At 37.9% G+C, this 19,776-nt stretch overlaps 2 protein-coding genes across 4 annotated transcripts; one reads left to right on the top strand and one right to left on the bottom strand.

Annotated features, from left to right (window-relative positions):
* Positions 1 to 5,040: 5,040 nt before the first annotated feature.
* LOC308074487 (dr1-associated corepressor) lies at positions 5,041 to 9,100 on the top strand. 3 transcript variants are annotated; one of them, XM_080413938.1, is made up of 6 exons: positions 5,041 to 5,171; positions 5,933 to 6,005; positions 6,234 to 6,333; positions 6,675 to 6,788; positions 7,469 to 7,568; positions 7,782 to 9,100. In XM_080413938.1, exons 1-6 carry the CDS (start codon positions 5,130 to 5,132, stop codon positions 7,812 to 7,814), a joined length of 462 nt encoding a protein of 153 aa, XP_080270064.1. In that variant the 5' UTR covers positions 5,041 to 5,129; the 3' UTR covers positions 7,815 to 9,100. The 3 variants fall into 3 exon arrangements, with proteins under 3 accessions (XP_080270064.1, XP_080270065.1, XP_080270063.1); XM_080413939.1 differs by having other exon boundaries at positions 6,237 to 6,333; XM_080413937.1 differs by lacking the exons at positions 5,041 to 5,171; positions 5,933 to 6,005 and having other exon boundaries at positions 6,019 to 6,333.
* A 1,425-nt stretch (positions 9,101 to 10,525) lies between these two features.
* LOC308074458 (activator of 90 kDa heat shock protein ATPase homolog 1-like) lies at positions 10,526 to 18,130 on the bottom strand. The gene is made up of 9 exons (XM_080413900.1): positions 17,895 to 18,130; positions 16,230 to 16,420; positions 15,242 to 15,324; positions 14,772 to 14,889; positions 13,430 to 13,518; positions 12,890 to 13,015; positions 12,356 to 12,457; positions 12,053 to 12,104; positions 10,526 to 11,695 (listed from the first exon to the last, which is right to left on the bottom strand). Exons 1-9 carry the CDS (start codon positions 17,972 to 17,974, stop codon positions 11,523 to 11,525), a joined length of 1,014 nt encoding a protein of 337 aa, XP_080270026.1. The 5' UTR covers positions 17,975 to 18,130; the 3' UTR covers positions 10,526 to 11,522.
* Positions 18,131 to 19,776: the final 1,646 nt, after the last annotated feature.

Consider the following 19,776-nt stretch of genomic DNA (forward strand, 5'->3'; position numbering starts at 1 on the left):
TGGTATTGTAGATCATGCACTTAGATAATATACCCCCTATCTCCTGAAGAAACATTTTACCTGGAAAATGTGGCTATAGTTTCAACTATACAGGGTGTATGCATTAAATAGAGATTTTTAGCTTCAGCATATCCTACTGTTTTACATCACCTCTCTATCAATAGCAGAATAGAATAGAACAGAACAAAATAGAGCTGGCCATGGTCAGAACATTCTATTGTAAAAGTAGAGTAAAAAGAAAAAGCAATAACATGAAAACATTACATACAATGTATGCAGTAACAAAAAAGAGCATCCTCTCTTGTATCATTGCTATAATAGACATTAGCTGACACTGATTTTCAGTGATCTCCCCCTTAGTTACTTAGTAGAATTCTCTTATTGCCAAGTGCAATGAATAATGAGTAATTTCACTGATTAATGAGTCAAATGCGGTCAATTGAATTGCCAGACAGAGTCTTACAGGGTGTTGTGTCCAGTGACAGCAAAGTTGAAGCCTGTGTCATTGATCGTAGTTGGATAGCCACTCATAGTCATCTTCGGAGCTGGACCCAATATTTTGGGATTGAACAGTTTGAAGATATCTGTGAACAAAGGGACAAATAATATATCTGTGAATACTAGATATATTGGCTAGGTGTTGGCTAGTCCGCGCCTTCGCATCACATCGCACAGTTTAGTATAGTATAGTATAGTATAGTATAGTATAGTATAGTATAGTATAGTATAGTATAGTATAGTATAGTATAGTATAGTATAGTATAGTATAGTATAGCAGTGGTTCTCAACCTTTTCAGGCTGTGACCCCCCCAAATATTCATATTTGAACTGGGGACCCCCCCCACCCTGACAAGCACTTGGAATGTAGGAGTTGAGGTATTACATTTAGTTTGACTCGGATCCACAGATAAATATTGTGAAAATAGCCAATCTATGCGCTTGTAGATCGGCTATTTTCTCTTTCTTATATTATTTAACAATTTGGCCAATGTTTAAATAGTATAACTTGTTGTTCACTTTTGATGCAGTAATGGTCTTTTTCTTTTCCTTTTTTGAGGTATCAAAAAGGTCTTAAAAGTCCTTAAATTGTCACTTCACTGTCACCTGGGGACCCCCCCAAAATCATGTGTAAATAAATGTAGTTACTTACTGGCCAGGGTAATGACATCTTGGTAAGTTCCATGACCTCCAATACTGCATTAAAGATAATAATAACATCAATATTGTAATACAGTATAAAGGGTATGCTCACTCGCTCACACATGTGCATGTGCATGTGCATGTGCATGTGCATGTGCATGTGCATGTGCATGTGCATGTGCATGTGCATGTGCATGTGCATGTGCATGTGCATGTGAATGTATAACAGTAAAGGATTATCAGTTGAAAAAGTGGATTATGCCTGGTGGTGATTGTATGGTATTAATTCTGTAAATATAAAAACTTTCTCTCCTGTGCCTCCAATAACTACTTGGTGTTCACTCTTACAATTCTAAGGAGAATGGATTGCTCAGAGCTAATTAACTAATACAAATTAGCTTCATTTTTTCTTTTTAAAAGGTATAGGTTATTTATTGGTTAATGAGCCAATAAATAACCTATACCCTTTCAAAAGAAAACGCTGTTGGTTGATGACAAATTAAAACATAACATTTTCAGTAACTGAAGGGATCTTAAAGGAGCAGGTCTGATACCTCCAGGACACTTGACGAAATTCAAAAGGAACTGCCAAAATTGTAGTGCCATTGGCAGCAATAGCTGTCTGCAACAAAAACACATGCATAGGACAGCATAATGATTAATCGGGGCTGTGGCATTGATCACAATGGGTGTATTTATATTGTTACTATAATATAATAATATATAATATATTGTTATATGCAGGTAGCCTATATACTGTACATTTGACATAATTGCGTATATACAGTATATGTATATTTGGCATTGATTATCTCCTCTGTCAAGAGGTGCTAGCAGTTTGCTCATACAGTACATAAATACTTCCACAACTACAGTGGGGCTACTCTGGGTAAAGCATGGTTCGGTTACAGCACAGTAAACCTGCACTGTAAACAAACACTACTTCCCCAATTGAGAGAAATCATGTTATATAACAAATAACATACATAATATAGAATAAGATAAACCCAGTTTCACTCACAGTCAATGAGTCTCCCATGGCAGCTATGACTTTAATGTCTGCAGCTTTCACAAGCTCAACTGGAACAGAGGACATGGTGTCGTTATAGAAACCTGTGCACATACTTGTCTTAATCATATTTTAGGTAAAAAGCTGAATCTGAAAAGCTAAAGAACTATTACAGCATCTGAAGTTACAGTTAAATAAGATATCAGACAATTGACTACACTATAGTCTACAGACAAGTCACCTGAGGTGGGGACAGTAGGGGATGGAGTCATATCTGGGCAGTTGAAAGGAGGGTGCCAAACTCTCTGAGACCACTCTCTCTCAACAATTTCCTATAGGAAAGACACAGTTTATCACATTCAATAATTTAACTACTGTATTTGGTTCTCTTTATTATCCTACAAGGAGGTTATTTGTGTTCACACACAGTGTCCTTACTATTCTAGGTGCCAAATCAAGAACCTGGACCATCAAGTGAGTCAAATTAAATACTTGGTTGGGTAGAAATTAGTACTATAGGTCTCTGCAGACCAGGTTTGGGAATCAATTATGATGCAAAACACCTTACAGTTAGTACAAAGGTACATTATTGGCCTCCTTGATTGACAACAGTAGGCATATTAGCAAATAATAAGAAAGTCAACGGCGCTGCACCCAGACAATTTGATTGATTGATTGATTCAATACTTTATTAACACGATTGTGAACAGTACATGTAGTACAGTCAAAAGAATAACACAAAAAGACCCAGGGGGAATGTTTCCATTGTGGTCCAGTGTACTTAATTAATCAGTATTAGATGTTACTCACATGTTATTCACAGGTGTGTAATTGATAGAAAATAAGTAATGTTTTGGGTGAACCTACTCCTTTAAGGTTTTAGAGAATATACCTGGTCAATATTCCCTTCATTGAGTGCTGTAAAGGTATAACCTGAAAGACAGGAAAGTGAGAGTATTCAGTTTGTTGTCATGGACAGGTTGTGACGGACAGTTACTCAAAGAATATTTGCCAAAATAGAATTGCTTTACTCGTCAAGTATACAGCATAATAATAGATGTTGTCATTGGTACAGAAATATAACAAACACCATGGAGAGTTTCACAACACACACTGCGACAGGGGAAAAGAAACACACTAGCTCATATAAATTGTACAGTGCAATAGGACACTGCAAAACATCCGAAAGAGTAGACCATACATATACCACTCTACATACCTCTCTCTCTCTCTCTCTCTCTCTCTCTCTCTCTCTCTCTCTCTCTCTCTCTCTCTCTCTCTCTCTCTCTCTCTCTGCACACGCACGCACACGTTTGTATTACTATACTTGTGAGGACAATTGATCATTTGCTTCCTTTTTAGTCATAGCTCCAACCCCAAAGCCGAAAATAGCTGATCTACAAGCTCACAGCACGTCACGCTGCGATGCGTTGTGAGCTTGTAGATCTGCTGTTTTCGGTGTGTGAAAACTCCAACACAAACCCCTAAACCCAACCACTAAATACCTCATCCAAATCCTAATCCTGACATCCTAACCCCAACCTGAATCTTTTCCTAATTGTAAGCTTGATTCTAACAATCGTGTTTTAACAATAAAACAATTTCTCTTGTGGAAATGTGTCCTCACAATGTCTATTTCTCAAATTCTACAATACTTGTGACGGACAAAATGTCCTCACATGTATAGTAATATAAGTACAGACACACACACACACACACACGCACACACACACACAAACATTCAGTGTCATTTCCACATATGTAACACAACACTTACCATACACTTGACATGTGGTCCAGGCTGCAAATAGCAAATGGAGGAACATGGCTTGCGGTTTGAAATGAAATGTTCTCCAGCTGGGAGGAGAGGCTACTTTATTGAGAGCATTTTATGACCTTATTATTGAATATTAATCCACCTGACCTTATCTTTATAATTTTGTGACACCAAGTCAGCAGAATACTGTACAATGGGCACAATGTATAAAGCAATACTAGAGTTAATTATTAATTATATTTCCTGAAAGGAACTAGTTTTAGTTCCTTTTCAGGAAGGTTTCTTGATTGATTGATTGAATACTTTATTAACTGTTTGCAAAAAGTACAGTGGTATGATTATACAATTATACAGTGCTAAAAACACACAAATTCCATTGTGGTCCATTGTGGTCTCTCAATATTATTAAACAAATTAAATCATGGTGATGAAAGCTTTCCAGGACAAGTCAGCGGAATATACAATGTGCCCAATTGTAATTTAGTTCATTATTAATGTTTATGTGGAGATGGCTATATTACCACAGGGCCAAGTGGCAGTGGTGGAAAAAGTACTCAAAAGTTTTACTTAAGTAAAAGTATCAATGCTGCAATGTAGAAATACTCTGTTACAAGTAAAAGTCCGGAATTCAAAAAATGTATTGTAATAAAAAAATTATAAAAGTGTTGGTATCAAAATGTACTCGAAGTAGCAAAAGTAGAAAGTACTCATTATGCAGAATGTCCCATTTCACAAGTTTTCAAATGTATAAAAATCTTTAGAAAATGCTATTTTCATGTATATCTACAGTGGTTACTGCATGTTTTGTTATAATAATCCAAATCTACAAAGTAACTAGTAAGTCAAGTTGTCAAATGATTGTAGTGGAGTAAAAGTACAATATTTTTCTCTGAGATGTAGTGGAGTAGAAGTAAAAGTACTGAAATTTGGAAATAATCCAGTAAGGTAAAAAAAAAATGCCTCAAAATATTACTTAAGTACAGTACTTGAGTTGAGTACATGTACTCATCAGTTACATTACACCACTGTCAATTGGTCAGGGGTCACGGGGGCGTGACCCGGGGTGTGTGTTTGATTCCAGTTCCAGCCATCATTCAGTTGACTTCCTGTAAAAGGTAAACAAATGGATCCCGACTTGATGGACTCCACGTCTTATAGGCAGAAAAACAACAATGTAACGCTAAAACAAGTTCTACTTAAACCATGGTTAGAGGGAAGCGAAGATACAACGTGCGTTTTGCACCTGTGAGTATAATAGGCCTACCTGCTTGGGTTTATGTGACGTTGGTTTGCGTTTACCAGAGAGTGCAACCGCAACAGTGTCAGAGTGTGTGCGTGTGTGTGTGTGTGTGTGTGTGTGTGTGTGTGTGTGTGTGTGCGCGCGCGTGTGCGCAGTGGCGTAAAGTACATGTACTCAAGTACTGTACTTAAGTACAAGATTTTTTACTTTACTGGAGTATTTTAAAATTTCCTTTTTCTACTCCACTACATCTCAGAGGCAAATATTGTACTTTTACTCCACTACAATTATTTTAAAACTTTTGTTACTTTGTATGTTTTGATTATTATTACAAAACATACATTAACCACTCCAGCCCTTATATACTTTGGCTGTTTGAAAATAGCCGATCTGCAAGCTCACAGCTTGTAGATCTGCTATTTTCAAAAGATTTGTATACATTCTGCGTAATGAGTACTTTTACTTTTGGTACTTTAAGTACATTTTGATGCCAATACTTTTGTACTTTTACTCAAGTAAATGTTGAATGCAGTACTTTTACTTGTAACAGAGTATTTCTACATTGTGGTATTGATACTTTTACTTAAGTAAACAATTTGAGTACTTCTTCCACCACTGTGTGTGTGTGTGTGTGTGTGTGTGTGTGTGTGTGTGTGTGTGTGTGTGTGTGTGTGTGTGTGTGTGTGTGTGTGTGTGTGTGTGTGTGTGTGTGTGTGTGTGTGTGTGTGTGTGTGTGTGTGTGTGTGTGTGTGTGGTGTGTACACAGAAACGCATCAAAAAGATAATGCAGAAGGACGCTGAAGTGGGCAGGGTTGCCCAGGCGGTTCCTGTGATGATCTGTATCTTTTTACTGTTGAGCCCAATATGAACCAGTGGTTTGGTTCATCATGGCTCGCTAAAAAGTTAATGTAACTCTTAACTGTGTGCAAATGTAACCACAATGGACCCGCAAGTGGTTACATTTGTACATCCTCAAGAGTGTTACAAATGTGTAAATTATAATTTAACGGTATTACTGTGTAAAAGACAAGGGGATATTGAGTTGTTATGTCCTAAGCAAGTGAAAGCAGCCAAGGCTCTGGAGATGTTTATCAAATCCCTACTTACCAAGACCCGCATGATGATGACCCAGTCCAAACGTAGCGCTGTTTTATCACTTGCTCTTATGTAAGTACTGTACTGTTTCACTTTATACCTTGCTTCTTAACTTCTCTGCTGTATCATAACTATAATAATAATGATACAGATGGCGACTCAATTCTCCCTGGAGGACTAATCACACATCCATATATCTGTGTATCTCTGGTTTATCTTGTCTTACCCGTATTTGCACCATCACTTTTGACCCACAACATCATATACATATATGTTACATGATACGTTTGGTTTGGTGCCATTTCATTGTCTGCGTTAGTACTGAGTGAGTCTTGCAAACGTTTTTGTCTGGTTGTGTTGTTTCCTCTTGTTCTCACCTTTCCCCCCATTATCTTCCTCATCCTTCCTCCTAGAAAGCAGTGTATAGACTCTGAGGATCTGTTCCACTTCCTGGAGGAGCTGGCAGAGCACGCTTCATCTCTGACCCAAGAAGATGCTAGAACGATGAGCATGTGGTCCTTGTACAGGTAGAGATGGAATGAATTTATCTCACTGAACTTTTAAAAATAAATGCAATGTACAAACAATGTGTGCATAGTTGAGCCACGGGACCATCGCCGACCTTTTTCATATTTAAATTTCACCATACTGTATGTCAACTATTGAGCTAGAGATCTTTGAAGTTTCATGCTCTTGTATTGTGATTTGACGACACAGTATATTGAGTCATTGCGGACAGAGTGACATACATACATACAGTACATACACACAGACAGACCATCTCATTGCAATGGTTTCACAATCAGAGTGACTGAAGAAAGTGCAAAGCGGCATGAACATTTTGTCAAAAACAACAGGGCATGTTGTCATTGGAATTGAGTGCTAGAAGATAAATGTGCTATGATATTAAATTACTAAACTATTATTCACTCATACTTTTCTAATTTTAAGTTAAAAGTTTAATTCCAGGGGCGCACTGGTCGCTATGATAATCCAACAAAAATGTTAAAGCATCTTTTATACGTAGAATGTACTGTGCCCCTGTGCCCTTCCTTACATACAGTATGAATACAAAAGTTTTTAGATCCGCTATTTAGCTGAACGTTTGCCTATTTTTGCTGAATGTTTGCCTATTAAAACATGCCGAGAATAGGGATGTTAGTGTTTAAATAAGTGGTTAACGCTTTACAATCATATTTCTCCATAGGACCAAACGGCAGGAACTTTGTGTCAAAAAGCAGATAGAAGTGGGAGAAAAGGCATCTAAACCAAGCCTCAGCTCACTGGACAACAATGCAAGCTCCAGTGTATGTGATCTGTTATCACTTCGATACTGACCATGTTATGATATCCTTTGAAAGGGAAGCACAACCATGTTTTACATAATCTCTATACCAATTTTAAATATTATGAAGATTAAATTAAGAGTATAGTTGTAGTATTGCCGTATTTCACCAACATAGAATGTTTTTATGCAGATTTATGTGTCAGTTATTTCATGACGTGTAACGTTTTTGCAGGACATGGAATCAGAGCTCTACATCTGCTTGTGACTGTGCTTCCAAAGCCACAGAAAACGGCTACTGTAACAACATCCGACATTATCTCATTCATTTATTCACATTCTTTCTTTATTTATTTTTTATTTTTTCAGGAGTTTAATTCCTGAATGAGATGTCATTTTGTGCACAAAAGTTCCTTCTCATGACTCTTCATTCCTGATGATGTGAAAGCAAAACCCGTTTTGGAGAAACATTTAACCACTTAAACCCTAGTTGACCGGGGTCCCCCAGGGGTCTGTGCTTGGTCCCCTCCATTTTTCCTTGTACACCAAATCTCTTCACCGAAAATAGTGAATTGCTATTTTCGCAGAATGTTCTTCCCCAAAATAGGGATGCTAGGGTTCATGTGGTTCAATTAATAACTAGTTTCCAGCCCAACTTTGTCCAGCAATTGTTAACATTGCTGAGCAACGTCTATTTGTGAGATATTAAATTATGCATTTCAAATGATACATTCTCAAAAGTGGATAGGTGTTATGAAATACGCTAATTCTTTGTTTTTCATAAGTGATTCTATTGTATGCCAGGGTGAGATTGACAATGAATAGTTAATTAATTGAAATAGCTGGTGGTAACATCTATTATAGTGAAGTAAATTGTGTAACATAAAAAAGTAGTGACTTTTTTAAATGTTTGCTGTATTACACAAAATAATAGATACAAATGTTTTGTTGTTTTGGAGTTGTATGGGGCAGTATTATTTGTTAACCTTTTTTTTTTTTTTGGAAGAACAGAACACTTATGGTCTTATTATCGAGTATTATTAGAAATATATTATTTTGTTCTAAATATCCACATTTTGACAAAGTAGATGTAGCTCACATACTGGATACATGTTTGCCTTTATATTGTGTGTAGATATCCATAGACATACATCCAGAAATACCACACGACCTGTTCGTTTACAAACATTCTAATTTGGTGTATAGCACACAGCAAATGTACAGCTGGTAAAATACATATTTCAATGTTCCATTTTGAAATTACAGACTGCCTTATCTCAGGTTTTAGACACGCTCATCAGTAATATCGCTCATGCTGAATTCAGTAGTTTCAGCAATGGCCTCATAGTGGTGTACTTATAAACTGAAACAATGGCTTTATTTGTTTTACCATACTAACCAAAAGACCTCCAAGTAAATTTATATCCTTTTGAATGCTTTCTAGGCCTGTATACAGTACACAGGGCGTACCTTTTCCTGCAAAAACCTAAAACTAAATGTTTGTTTTGTTAATAGTAGCCTTTGTAGTAAATGGTTTCCTGTATATAATTTTTAAAGCACTAACTAAATGGATGTTTTTAAGGAGAAACTTTGCATTTGAATTGTGCTGTAGATTGTATAAATAAAACATTGTAGAAAAGAATAACCATGTTCCTTTCAAGTGTTGATTCTAAACAATGAAATTAATACACAAACAACTATGATGATGGATAATGTAAATATAGAAATTCTTAGTGTGATATTAGACCACAAAATCAACTTGAAACCCCATATTACACAAGTAAGGGCTAAGCTGGCAAGATTATTTCCATCCTGGGGAAAAAAAGACTCCTAGATCACAAAGCATTGTACACTCTGTATTGTTCACTGGTTTTGCCGTATCTTTTTTATTATTGTGTGGAGGTATGGGCAAAGTAACCTACAACCATTATACATACTACAAAAAAGAGCAATACGGATTGTTAACAATGTAGGATATCAGGAACACACCAACTCTGTTTTTAAAGTTGCATGCATTGAACTTAATGGAAATGATAAAATTCATGTTCAAAGTAAGAAATTACTACTGGGGAATATACAGAAAATGTTGAGGACGAGGAAGGGGTGTGTTGAGTGTATTTTAATTTTAATTTATTTTTTTGGGCTGCACTTCCAAGCAGGGACTGTGTGCAATTTATGAGTATAGAATAGTGAATAAATAATGTATCTATAGATAGGTGTATTATATACAGGAGTATAGCTTTATTAGTTAAGTATACTAGAGGTTAGGGCTGCGAAGCGGCCCTAACCTCTAGTATACCAAACTTCCCAACCTCCCAACCTCACGACCCACCTGCTGTCAAATAGAAAGCCTTTCTTGAGGTCAAACTTCCTGTATCTGGTTGCTATGGCAACCTGCCAGATCAGGCTGAGGGTCTGATAGGCAAATCAGAAAATCAATCAAGCCGAGAGTCTGATCACTTATCGAGGTGGGGTAAGATGCCTAAATAATAGCCAGAGCTCTGATCAAGTTTGTGACAGGTCTTGGAGGCATGTGGAGAGATCCTGTGCTGAGCAATCCCGGACAAACTTTTGGAGGTCATTTCAATTATAATAGTATATAAGATAAGATAAATAATTGGTTATATATCTGTACTAACATAATAGTAAGCACATAAGCATAGTATACACTTTATAGGTGAATGGTGTGCAATGGGAGTGATGTTATATAATTATTATATACTGCAGTAAATATAGATATAAGGGTATGTATATTATAGATATGTAGGAGAATATATAGTTATGAGTATTGCATAGGAGTTATGCATGTATTATAAGTATATTAGTAGATGATAAGTTATTGTGTGTATTTTTGTCTTTTCTATTGTGGCATTTGTTTTGTTTGTTTTATTTTATCTGCATGATCGAAATAAAGATTTTCAAATAAAAATATTTGATACATACGAAAGGTAAAGTTGTGCTCCAATAAAAACAATCGAGTGAATACAGGGATTGGTTTATTACAGGAAACAAATCTGTACAATGCGCAGGAATGAAATAATGAATAAATAGATGAACCCTATTACAGAAAATTTATGAAAATTTACATTTTCTTTTTTCTCGAATTTACAATTCAAAGCCGATTAAAGCAAACCTTTTTAAGATGCTACGCAAGGTAACTGCATAATAAATTGAAAATATTTACATGTTCCAACATTTATGTTCAGCTATCCTGCTCAAAAACCCAATATGTTCAGATGTTTTCCTAACTCAGCTTAGGGCTGTCAAGTGCATGAGGAAATAAGAAAAAAATAATGTACAAAATAAACTGCTGGCAATACAGTACAGCTTAGCTAAGGTGACAGAGTCCACTAGTATATTTCAATTCCAGTAGTCATTTCCCTCCACTGTACAGTTTTCAATGGAACATGCATTTCATGTTTTTTTTTTACTACAGCTCAACTCAGAAAGAAAGAAAATTAAAAATAACATTCATTTTCAAAGCAACATAAATTATATTTTTGTTGCATTTTCAAAATAACAGAAAAAATAACTAACATTTAAAACTTTTATCTCATCCCTCTCGGAATCATTAAATACGTATAGAATGGTACCCAATTTCCATTAGTGGTTCCATAAAGTCCTTGATTTAATCTACTTATTTCCTGTGTCTTGTGTCCCAAAGGCACATGGTCCATTCACGTTCCTATAAACAACAGACCAGAACACTGAGGGAGGTAATGGAAATCTGGTTCTAGAATGACTCAAATAAACATATCAGTTATGACATCAGTTATAGAATTTAAATAGGTCCTTTTTTCTTTCTTTTTTTACATACACACAGACAAATGGACCGTTGCATTTGTTTTTCTGTTTCTGCCTATTTAAATGTATCTTTCTATACAGTTTTTTAAGCTTCAATTGGGAGAGATCTTGTGCCAGAGAAACCAAAACATGATTTAAAAACTAAAACAAAAAATACTACAATACATGATCTTCAGTAGAGTCGCGCTCCGAAGCCAAACGTCTGTTTGATGGCTTCGATGTAGTATCTCTGCCATCCCTGTTTCGTTCTCTCCTCTTCACTCTCAGGAACCCCTCGACATTCCACCTTCAGCTCCGTCTCATTGCCTCTGTCCGAGAAGGTCAGTGTGATTGTCGCATAATGTTCTGTAGGAGGCAGGGCAAATAAGTATCCATGAGTACATAAATGACATTGTTGTTCGTGTGATGTCTCATAAGCTGTCCACCCTGCATGAGATTGCATGATACATATAGTACCATAAACATGTCATTTTCTATTTATTATTTCCAAATGAAAACATTTAAGCCTAAAAGAGGTACTGATCCCTGTGTGGAAATGTGTCCTCTGCGTTACATCCATCCTACATATTAGTGGTCAGACATTGAGCAGAGCCCGGGGACCAGCTCCAGCTCTAAGGCCAGTGCATTGGCAGAAGTATGTTTCAAACATGTATTCGACAAACTTCTAACTCTATATTAAACATGAATTCAACTCAAACTTACCACAGGGCCAGGTGTTGTACCTCCACTTCATGACTATTTTCTGCTCATAAACCTAATCAGAAGACACGTGAAAACTATGTCAATCATAAGGTATTAAGAGAGACAGCAGAATATCACAGCACAACACAGCCAAAAGCATGCCAAGATATGAACACAAATCCAATGCAAAATGCACACCTCTGGGCACTGACAACTTTATAGAATAACGTTTTTGTTATGCTTTTGTTACTTTGTGTTATATTAAACTCTGGGAAACTAACTGATGTATTGTGTTCACATATCTGTAAGGCGAGAAGCTCTCACCAGCTCTGTGAATTCACCCAGCACATTTCCATCCAGCAGACGAAACTTTCCACCCTTCTCTGCTTCGACTGTTGCTTGCGCATGAGTGAATGCCTGGATCATCTACAACACAAGGAACATTTAAAAAAGAATGGACACTGCTCAATTGAAGTCAAGCCCTATTTATGGAATGTACCTTTAACAAAACAGGTGGATTACAAGGTGTTTACAAGGCAACACAAAAATAAATGAAAAAACTAAACAAGAGGACAGAGACTTTTGATAAGGGAGGGATAAAAAAAAAACTGATTTAAAATTGCAGAACAAGCAGGCTGCACAGAAACAGAGTCCTTTCGACAAAATCATCGCTCTATGGACACAGGAATATTTGGTACATCCGTTGTCTGGGTACCATGGCTTTGATGCCTCCAAACCTCACCACTTGCTTCCAGGCAATCTAGGATTGAACCACTTACAGTGTAAGTGGTTCTGAAAAAGAGCACCACCTTAATAATTGATATGTAAAAGAAAGGTGGAGTATGTCATGCTTCTCACCTCTTGGTTGATGAAGACCCTGAAGAGTTCACCTGGTGAGGTCAGGAAGGTGTCCTTAATGCTGAATTTACAAGTAGGAATCTTAACACCAGTGTTGGTTGGGGCTGAGCTGCCTGAGGAATTTATCTGTTAAAACAGAACAAAGCAATGCTTACTGTAAATGTGACCTTTCCCTGCACAACAATTTTTATAATAATCTTGGAGCTCAGATATGAACAATCTTGGAACCCACATTCATTTAATCAATGAAATATGTGTGACTTGTACTAAAACACAGAAATACCATGGTACCAAATGGCATTTGGATATGTCTTTATAAATATTAAGGCACCAAAATGTGTTTCTCATCACTTATGCTATGAAAAGCACTTCATAACAGAAATAGAACAGAAATAAAACTTAATGATCCATTTCTGGAAATTGTCTGCAGCAGATCCAAGACCCAAAACAGACAGAGCTGTCCTACTAGAAACCTGTCATTCCATCTACTGGCATAATTGCAACCACAGATGAATTCATAAAAAAAAGATCAGGACCAACCTGCATTCTATCCACCTTGGCTTTGGACTGTGAAGACGGTGGCTTGGAAACTCCATTGGCGGTGGGCAGAATCATTCCCTGCGTGAACTCTGTGGAGACAACATTGTGTTGGTGTTTTGAAAAGTCATCGCCCTCTCATATTGGCCATTACGCATTGGTTTATTGTTGTCGTAATTATTTTCTATTACAACAAACCTAGTCATCCTCATTTAATTAACACACTTTGTTAACCACTTAAACCAGTCTGTAAATTTCAAGACTTCTTTGTGGAAAAAGCCAGAAAAACAGACCACTCATGTCACTGGTCCTCCTGTCTGTCTTGGAACTTGAGTTTGATTTGTCTCCATGTCCCTAATGTGTCATTCTTTCAATCTCCAAGCGCCACAAATGGTGTTGTAATCAGTCAGATTAAGTTCTGTGCATAACTGCAGTCCTCGGTTTCCAGAAGGGGGTATACCCGTTTCTGGTTCAGGTTTATTTTCCCACAGTTTTGATCTCAAAATCACCAGTGAATCACTAGTGACAAAATGACTTTGAGTAGGTCAGACCCCATGGTTTATAGCATTCTTTACACTTTACAGTAGGCCTGTCTCCTTGGCCAAATGGAAATAGCAATGTTTATAAATACTTAATCTACAAGTAAATACTGCTTCACAACAACAATGTTGATGTAATTAATTCACTGAAAAAGATTTTCATATGTGCAGAAAGTTTCACACTCTCGTCTTCACTACTTTCACTTGTCATTTCCGGGTTGCTAGATGGTGGCTGCCTGACAATGGCATGGACATGAACACAATCCAACACAACTTTACACAGTGGTCAGTTGTTTTCTGGCTTTTTTTTCATGGACAAGGCTTTGATTTTACAGACCACATTTTTTTTCAAAGCTCAAACATGAAACTACTTTCCACTATGACTGCGTGATCGTTCTAGCCTGGTATCCAGCCTGCTTCGCTACGTTCGGAGGACTTTTTTTTCTCTCTTCGCTTCTCAGTCTGGAGAGCACCCTATTGACTCGTTTTGCAGAACTACACTGGAACTACATATGTTACGTTGTGCAACGTCGTTGCTGATTGGATGTTGTTCAAACGAATGACGAATCACAAAGATCACACTGTTTTTTTTTGTCCCGCCCCGCACCACAGACCAATCAGAAGCCACGGTAGGTTTCGAAGCTTTTGGCATGTCCCGCCTCCCTTGGAGATAGGAGGCTCTCCAGACTGAGAAGCGAAGAGAGAAAAAAAAGTCCGCCGAACGTAGCGAAGCAGGCTGGATACCAGGCTATGATTGTTCCCCTTTAAGAGAAATACCACCTAATCAGTGAAATGGTCTCACTCACCCGTTTTTAGGAAGCCTACGTAGCTTCCCAGGACTTCACGTACTTTCTCAGCTCCCTTTGTCTTCATTAGTGAGGTCAGCGGTGTCTCTGGCTCATCTTTGTTTAACGTAATATTAATCTGGACAAACATCACAACATTCCACCACCATAAATAATATGACTCATATCAATAATGTTATTACCTGTACTCATATTGCTGCTACCTCTGGTACTACTACGGATACTAGAAAATATAAGCGTAATAATCTATGATGTACGCTTAAGTGCCCCTCTGAACGGAATGGGAATGATCAGTGGGAATGGAATATAAGGCCAAGTTTATTTTCTAGTTTCACAGACAGATCACCTACCTTTCACCAGAGCTAATATTCTATTTAAAAAAAACTTTAATTGGCTTGATAGATAATTCTGTAAATGACTTGTCACTGAGAATACTGAATGGAAAGGTTAGTTTGCAAAGCTCAACTTACATCAAGATCTTCCATGTCATTCTCATCAGAGAGGTTTGGAACGTCAATACTTCCTTTGTATTTGATCCCTGCATTTGATGTCCCTGGTAAAACACACAAACACATAGAATACAAATTATTGCATGGCCTATTTGTCCCAGTTTGTTAATATGGAAAGTGGTGAGTGCGTGAAAGTGGGAAATTATTAACTGTAATAGTCACATGCTAGTATGTCTTTGGCTGTGGCTCGTAGGTTTGATTACTTGCTACAGTGGCAGATATTGAGCCAGGCTGTTTTCTATTATAAGCCCCTTCGCTGGCCTTGTACAAACTCGAAAGTTTACTTTTAAGATTGTTTATGCCTTTGACAGGACAGTAGGCTGACAGGCAATGGGGAGTGACATGCAGCAAAGGCTGTCGGAATCGGGACTCGAACCCACAACACGCTGTCAGGCTACACTGAGCCTGGACCGCTACGCCAGCGGTCCAGGCCTTGAAGGTTTACTTCTGTAATAAACATGCTATTACAACCACTGGATGAATGGCTTCATTTCCTAAAGTACATCCTGTTTCCTCTATATTCATTCAGTGATGTAAATGACACCACATGAAGACAATTTGCACCAGTGACAGGGTGTATTTAAGACAGATTCATTAAGCTTAATTTCTCACTAATAAAAAAAGACAAGTGTAATCCAAACATAATACAATAATGCATTATAATGAGATGTATTCCACAGAAACACCTTTTTAGTAGTGAAGCATAATGTAGCCCAGGATTCGAACCGGGGTCTCCCGCACGGGGAGGTTCACTAAAGCCAAAAAATATCACCTAGCCTAAAAGGGGAATTCCTCCTCGGTCGGGGGAGATTTTAGGCTTTTGGTCTTCAGGCAGAGGTTCTGAGCCACTCTGCTACAATAACAGGGACAAAAACATGAGACAGACGCAACGCAAAAACTACAATTATAGCTATCTACCAGTATCTACAACAAAAATGACTCTGTGTACCTGTCCAAGTGGCTTTCAGGTTCCATTCGTAGAAGAAGATGAGCTTCCCTTTGCGGTTGTTGATGGAAGCCTCTCCTTCCGCCTTGCTCACTTCGGTGACCTCGCACGTTCCTTCCTCATTCTCCACGCTCAGACCGAGGAGCAAAGCTTTTAGTTTGTCAGACGACCAGGTCGTCGCGTCACGTTCAGTCCTGTGAAGACCCATAAAATAGATGAGTCAAACTAATTCATTTGTAAAGCCCTTTTACCAAAAGTTTCAACAGGCGCTTTACAGAAAGCAAAGGGCACAATTAATAGGCCTGTCACAATTATTACATAATCGTCTAATCGCAATTATTTGAATTCATCACAATATTTTTTTGCATAATCGTCTTGATAGTCATAATCATTTCCATGTTAAAAAATCACTTTTTTTAATTAAAAAAAATAGTGGAAATAGCCGATCTACGAGCTCAAACCGTGTCGAAACACCGATCTACAAGCTCAAAATGTTTTGAGCTTGTAGATCGGCTACTATATCCACTATTTTCTTTTAAAGTTATTAAATATGTAATTTTTTTGTTATATCTGCCCTGTGTAACTTTTGTTTGAGAAGCCTAAAAGCCAAACAGAAATTATTTTGTGTGTTCCAACGGCCAACTACAGAAACACAATTAAATCGTTAATTGCAATTATTTGAGTGACAATTAATCGTCAAGTAAAATGTAATAATCGTGACAGCCCTCGGCACAAATCATTCTATTGACATTGAATTAAGTTACCATGGAGATTAAACAGCATTTAGCCGTAAACCCTCCAATATCACTTGAACAATATGAAGTTATGTGATGTAATAGCTTGATATTTACTACTAACCGGCTTTCATAATATCTACCATTGTGTGCTTTCAGGTTATGTTTAATTACTAAGTGTAAAAAACTAGTATAACCTGAAACTGTGTCCATTCAAGAATATAAGACTTCTGTTAAAAAAAATATTTCATAATTACATATATATATATTTTTTGATTATATTATTATAATTATTCATAATTAGATAGATTTAAACAATATTTCATGAACCAAAGTTTTAAATTACGTGCTATTTTTTAAAACACCTTTTATGCTTCGCTAACAATATAACAGTAACAATATCCTACCTAGTCACTAGGTAATTCATATTTATTCACTCTGTTCTCTGTGACATGTGATACCCAGGTTTATTACACATCAACTCGCGTGCAATAGACAAAAGGCCCCCCCTCACACACACACACACACACACACACACACACACAGTGATGTGACAACGTTGCCATCACAGAAGATAACTGTACTTGCTTATTTAATTTATTTTTTCTTTCTTTCTTTTATTTTTCTAGTATTGTAACTGCATTTTGTCCTGTTATTTGTAATTGTAATGTTAATATGGGGGGGGGGGCTGTACTTGCTAGCAACGAGCTAGCTAACTTGAGCTAACCGTAGCCTATATTCGTCAAATACAACTTTATGAATCAACATATGATGCAATTCAATGTTTCACTTCACCAGTATATCCCATAATGGCGTTATGAAGACTGTAAAGATAACCCAAGCCCGACAGAAAAACAGCTTTCATTATTACAGCAAAGCTCAGTTTTAGCTGAACCCATCATGTCTCTTCCTGTCCTCATCCTCTCAGTCTCACCAGTGCCAGTTGTTCACATTAGTGGCATCAGCTCTCTCCTCCACGATCCAGCGAGGGTCCCCTTCTCCCCATTTAGCCATCTGTGTAGTCAGTAGTCTGATATGCCTTTACTTAGATCTGAAGAAGAGAGAAGAGAGAGAGAGAGAGAGAGACGATTCTGCCGGCGAGTGGCCGTCCACTTGCGGTGCACGTTTCTAGAAACCTCCTCGACTCCTCGTCGTTGCAGGGTGCTCTCCAGCGTTGCCAGATTGTGTGAGAGAAATAAGCAGCCAGGTCAATGAAAACAACCCCAAAAGAAGCGACCACACATGAGCACTTTAAACCTGCAACGGCTATTTGAAAATAGTAGATCTACAAGCTCACAACGAGCATGTAAATATGCTATTATTTCATTTTCACAAAATATTTTCAGATGGGGGTCCTTGACATGAAAATGTTTGAGAACCACTGGTTTAAACAACATATGGAAACAAGCCCAAATAAGCAACTGCACTTAGCTCCATTTCGAAAGTCATGGAGAAAATAGTCTATGAACAGGTCGATAAGTATCTTGCCGAAAAAAATCTAATCTACAAATTCCAATCTGGCTTCAGAACAAACCACTCCACTGACACATGCCTTCTCTATTTGAACGACTCTATCAAACAAGATGTCGACAAGGGCAAATATTGCGGCATGGTCATTCTGGACCTCCAGAAGGCCTTTGACACCGTCAATCACCCAATTATGATCAATAAGCTCAAAGCAATAGGTTTTGATGATACGTCAGTGAACTGGATGAGATCCTACCTGGAAGGGAGGGAGCAAGTGGTGGAAGTAAACGGCACCCAGTCCCCCCCCCCTCCCTGTGACTTGTGGTGTCCCACAAGGAAGTATACTAGGACCTTTACTGTTCCTGATATATGTGAATGACATGTCATCGGCCTGCGACTGCAAGCTGTTGCTGTTCGCAGATGACTCGGCCCGGCCCCTGCTAGTCTCGGACAGGGACAGGCTGCAGGTTGAGAAAACTCTCAGCTCCGAACTCAACAAGATCTGCATCTGGCTCTCTGACAACAAACTTTCATTACACCTGGGTAAAACAGAATCCATCCTCTTTGGGTCCAGTCCTAACCTTAGCAAGGCAGAGAGTTTCACGATCAAAGTGGGTGATGATGTCATCCAAAGAAAGGATGAAATTACCTACCTGGGCTCCATCTTGGAGGCAAACCTCTCTGGTAACAAAAACGCAGAAAAAGTGATCAAAATTGTCAACCAAACAACACGCTATTTGTGGAGGATTGATCGCCTAGTCAGTAAGAATACTCTGAAGATTCTTGCAGGGGCCCTCATTCAAGGTCATTATGATTATGCATGCACTTCATGGTATCACACCTTAAAAACAAGGCTCCAAACATCCCAAAACAAACTTGTAAGGCTACTTCTTGGCCTCAATCACAGAACCCATCTAACCCCTGCTCATTTTGCTAGGATTGGATGGCTTGGGGTTGAGGACAGAGTACAGCAACTTGCTATGGGCCTGGTCTTCAAGATACACCACAACATTGGGATCCCCCTGTATTTGTCAAAATACTTCCAAAATGTTAATGCAGTCCATGATCATAACACCAGAGGCAGCTCCACGGATCATGTTCAACCCAGATTTGGCTCAACTAAGGGTATGAACTCGTTCTCATGCTATTCAACAAAAATGTGGAATGCCCTACCAAAAGGAGTAAAGGAGTGTAAAACCCTACTCACTTTCAAAACTGCCCTAAAGATACACCTTCAGGAGGCTGCAATTCGAAAATGGCCCCTGTCTAAGTCTTAACCTACCCCCCCTACCCCCCCCCCCCCTCCTTCATTTTCCTCTTTTGTATATATATATATATATTTTTTTTCT

The sequence above is a fragment of the Gymnoscopelus braueri genome (assembly GCF_963280865.1).
Source record: "Gymnoscopelus braueri genome assembly, chromosome: 19".
Taxonomy (NCBI): domain Eukaryota; kingdom Metazoa; phylum Chordata; class Actinopteri; order Myctophiformes; family Myctophidae; genus Gymnoscopelus; species Gymnoscopelus braueri.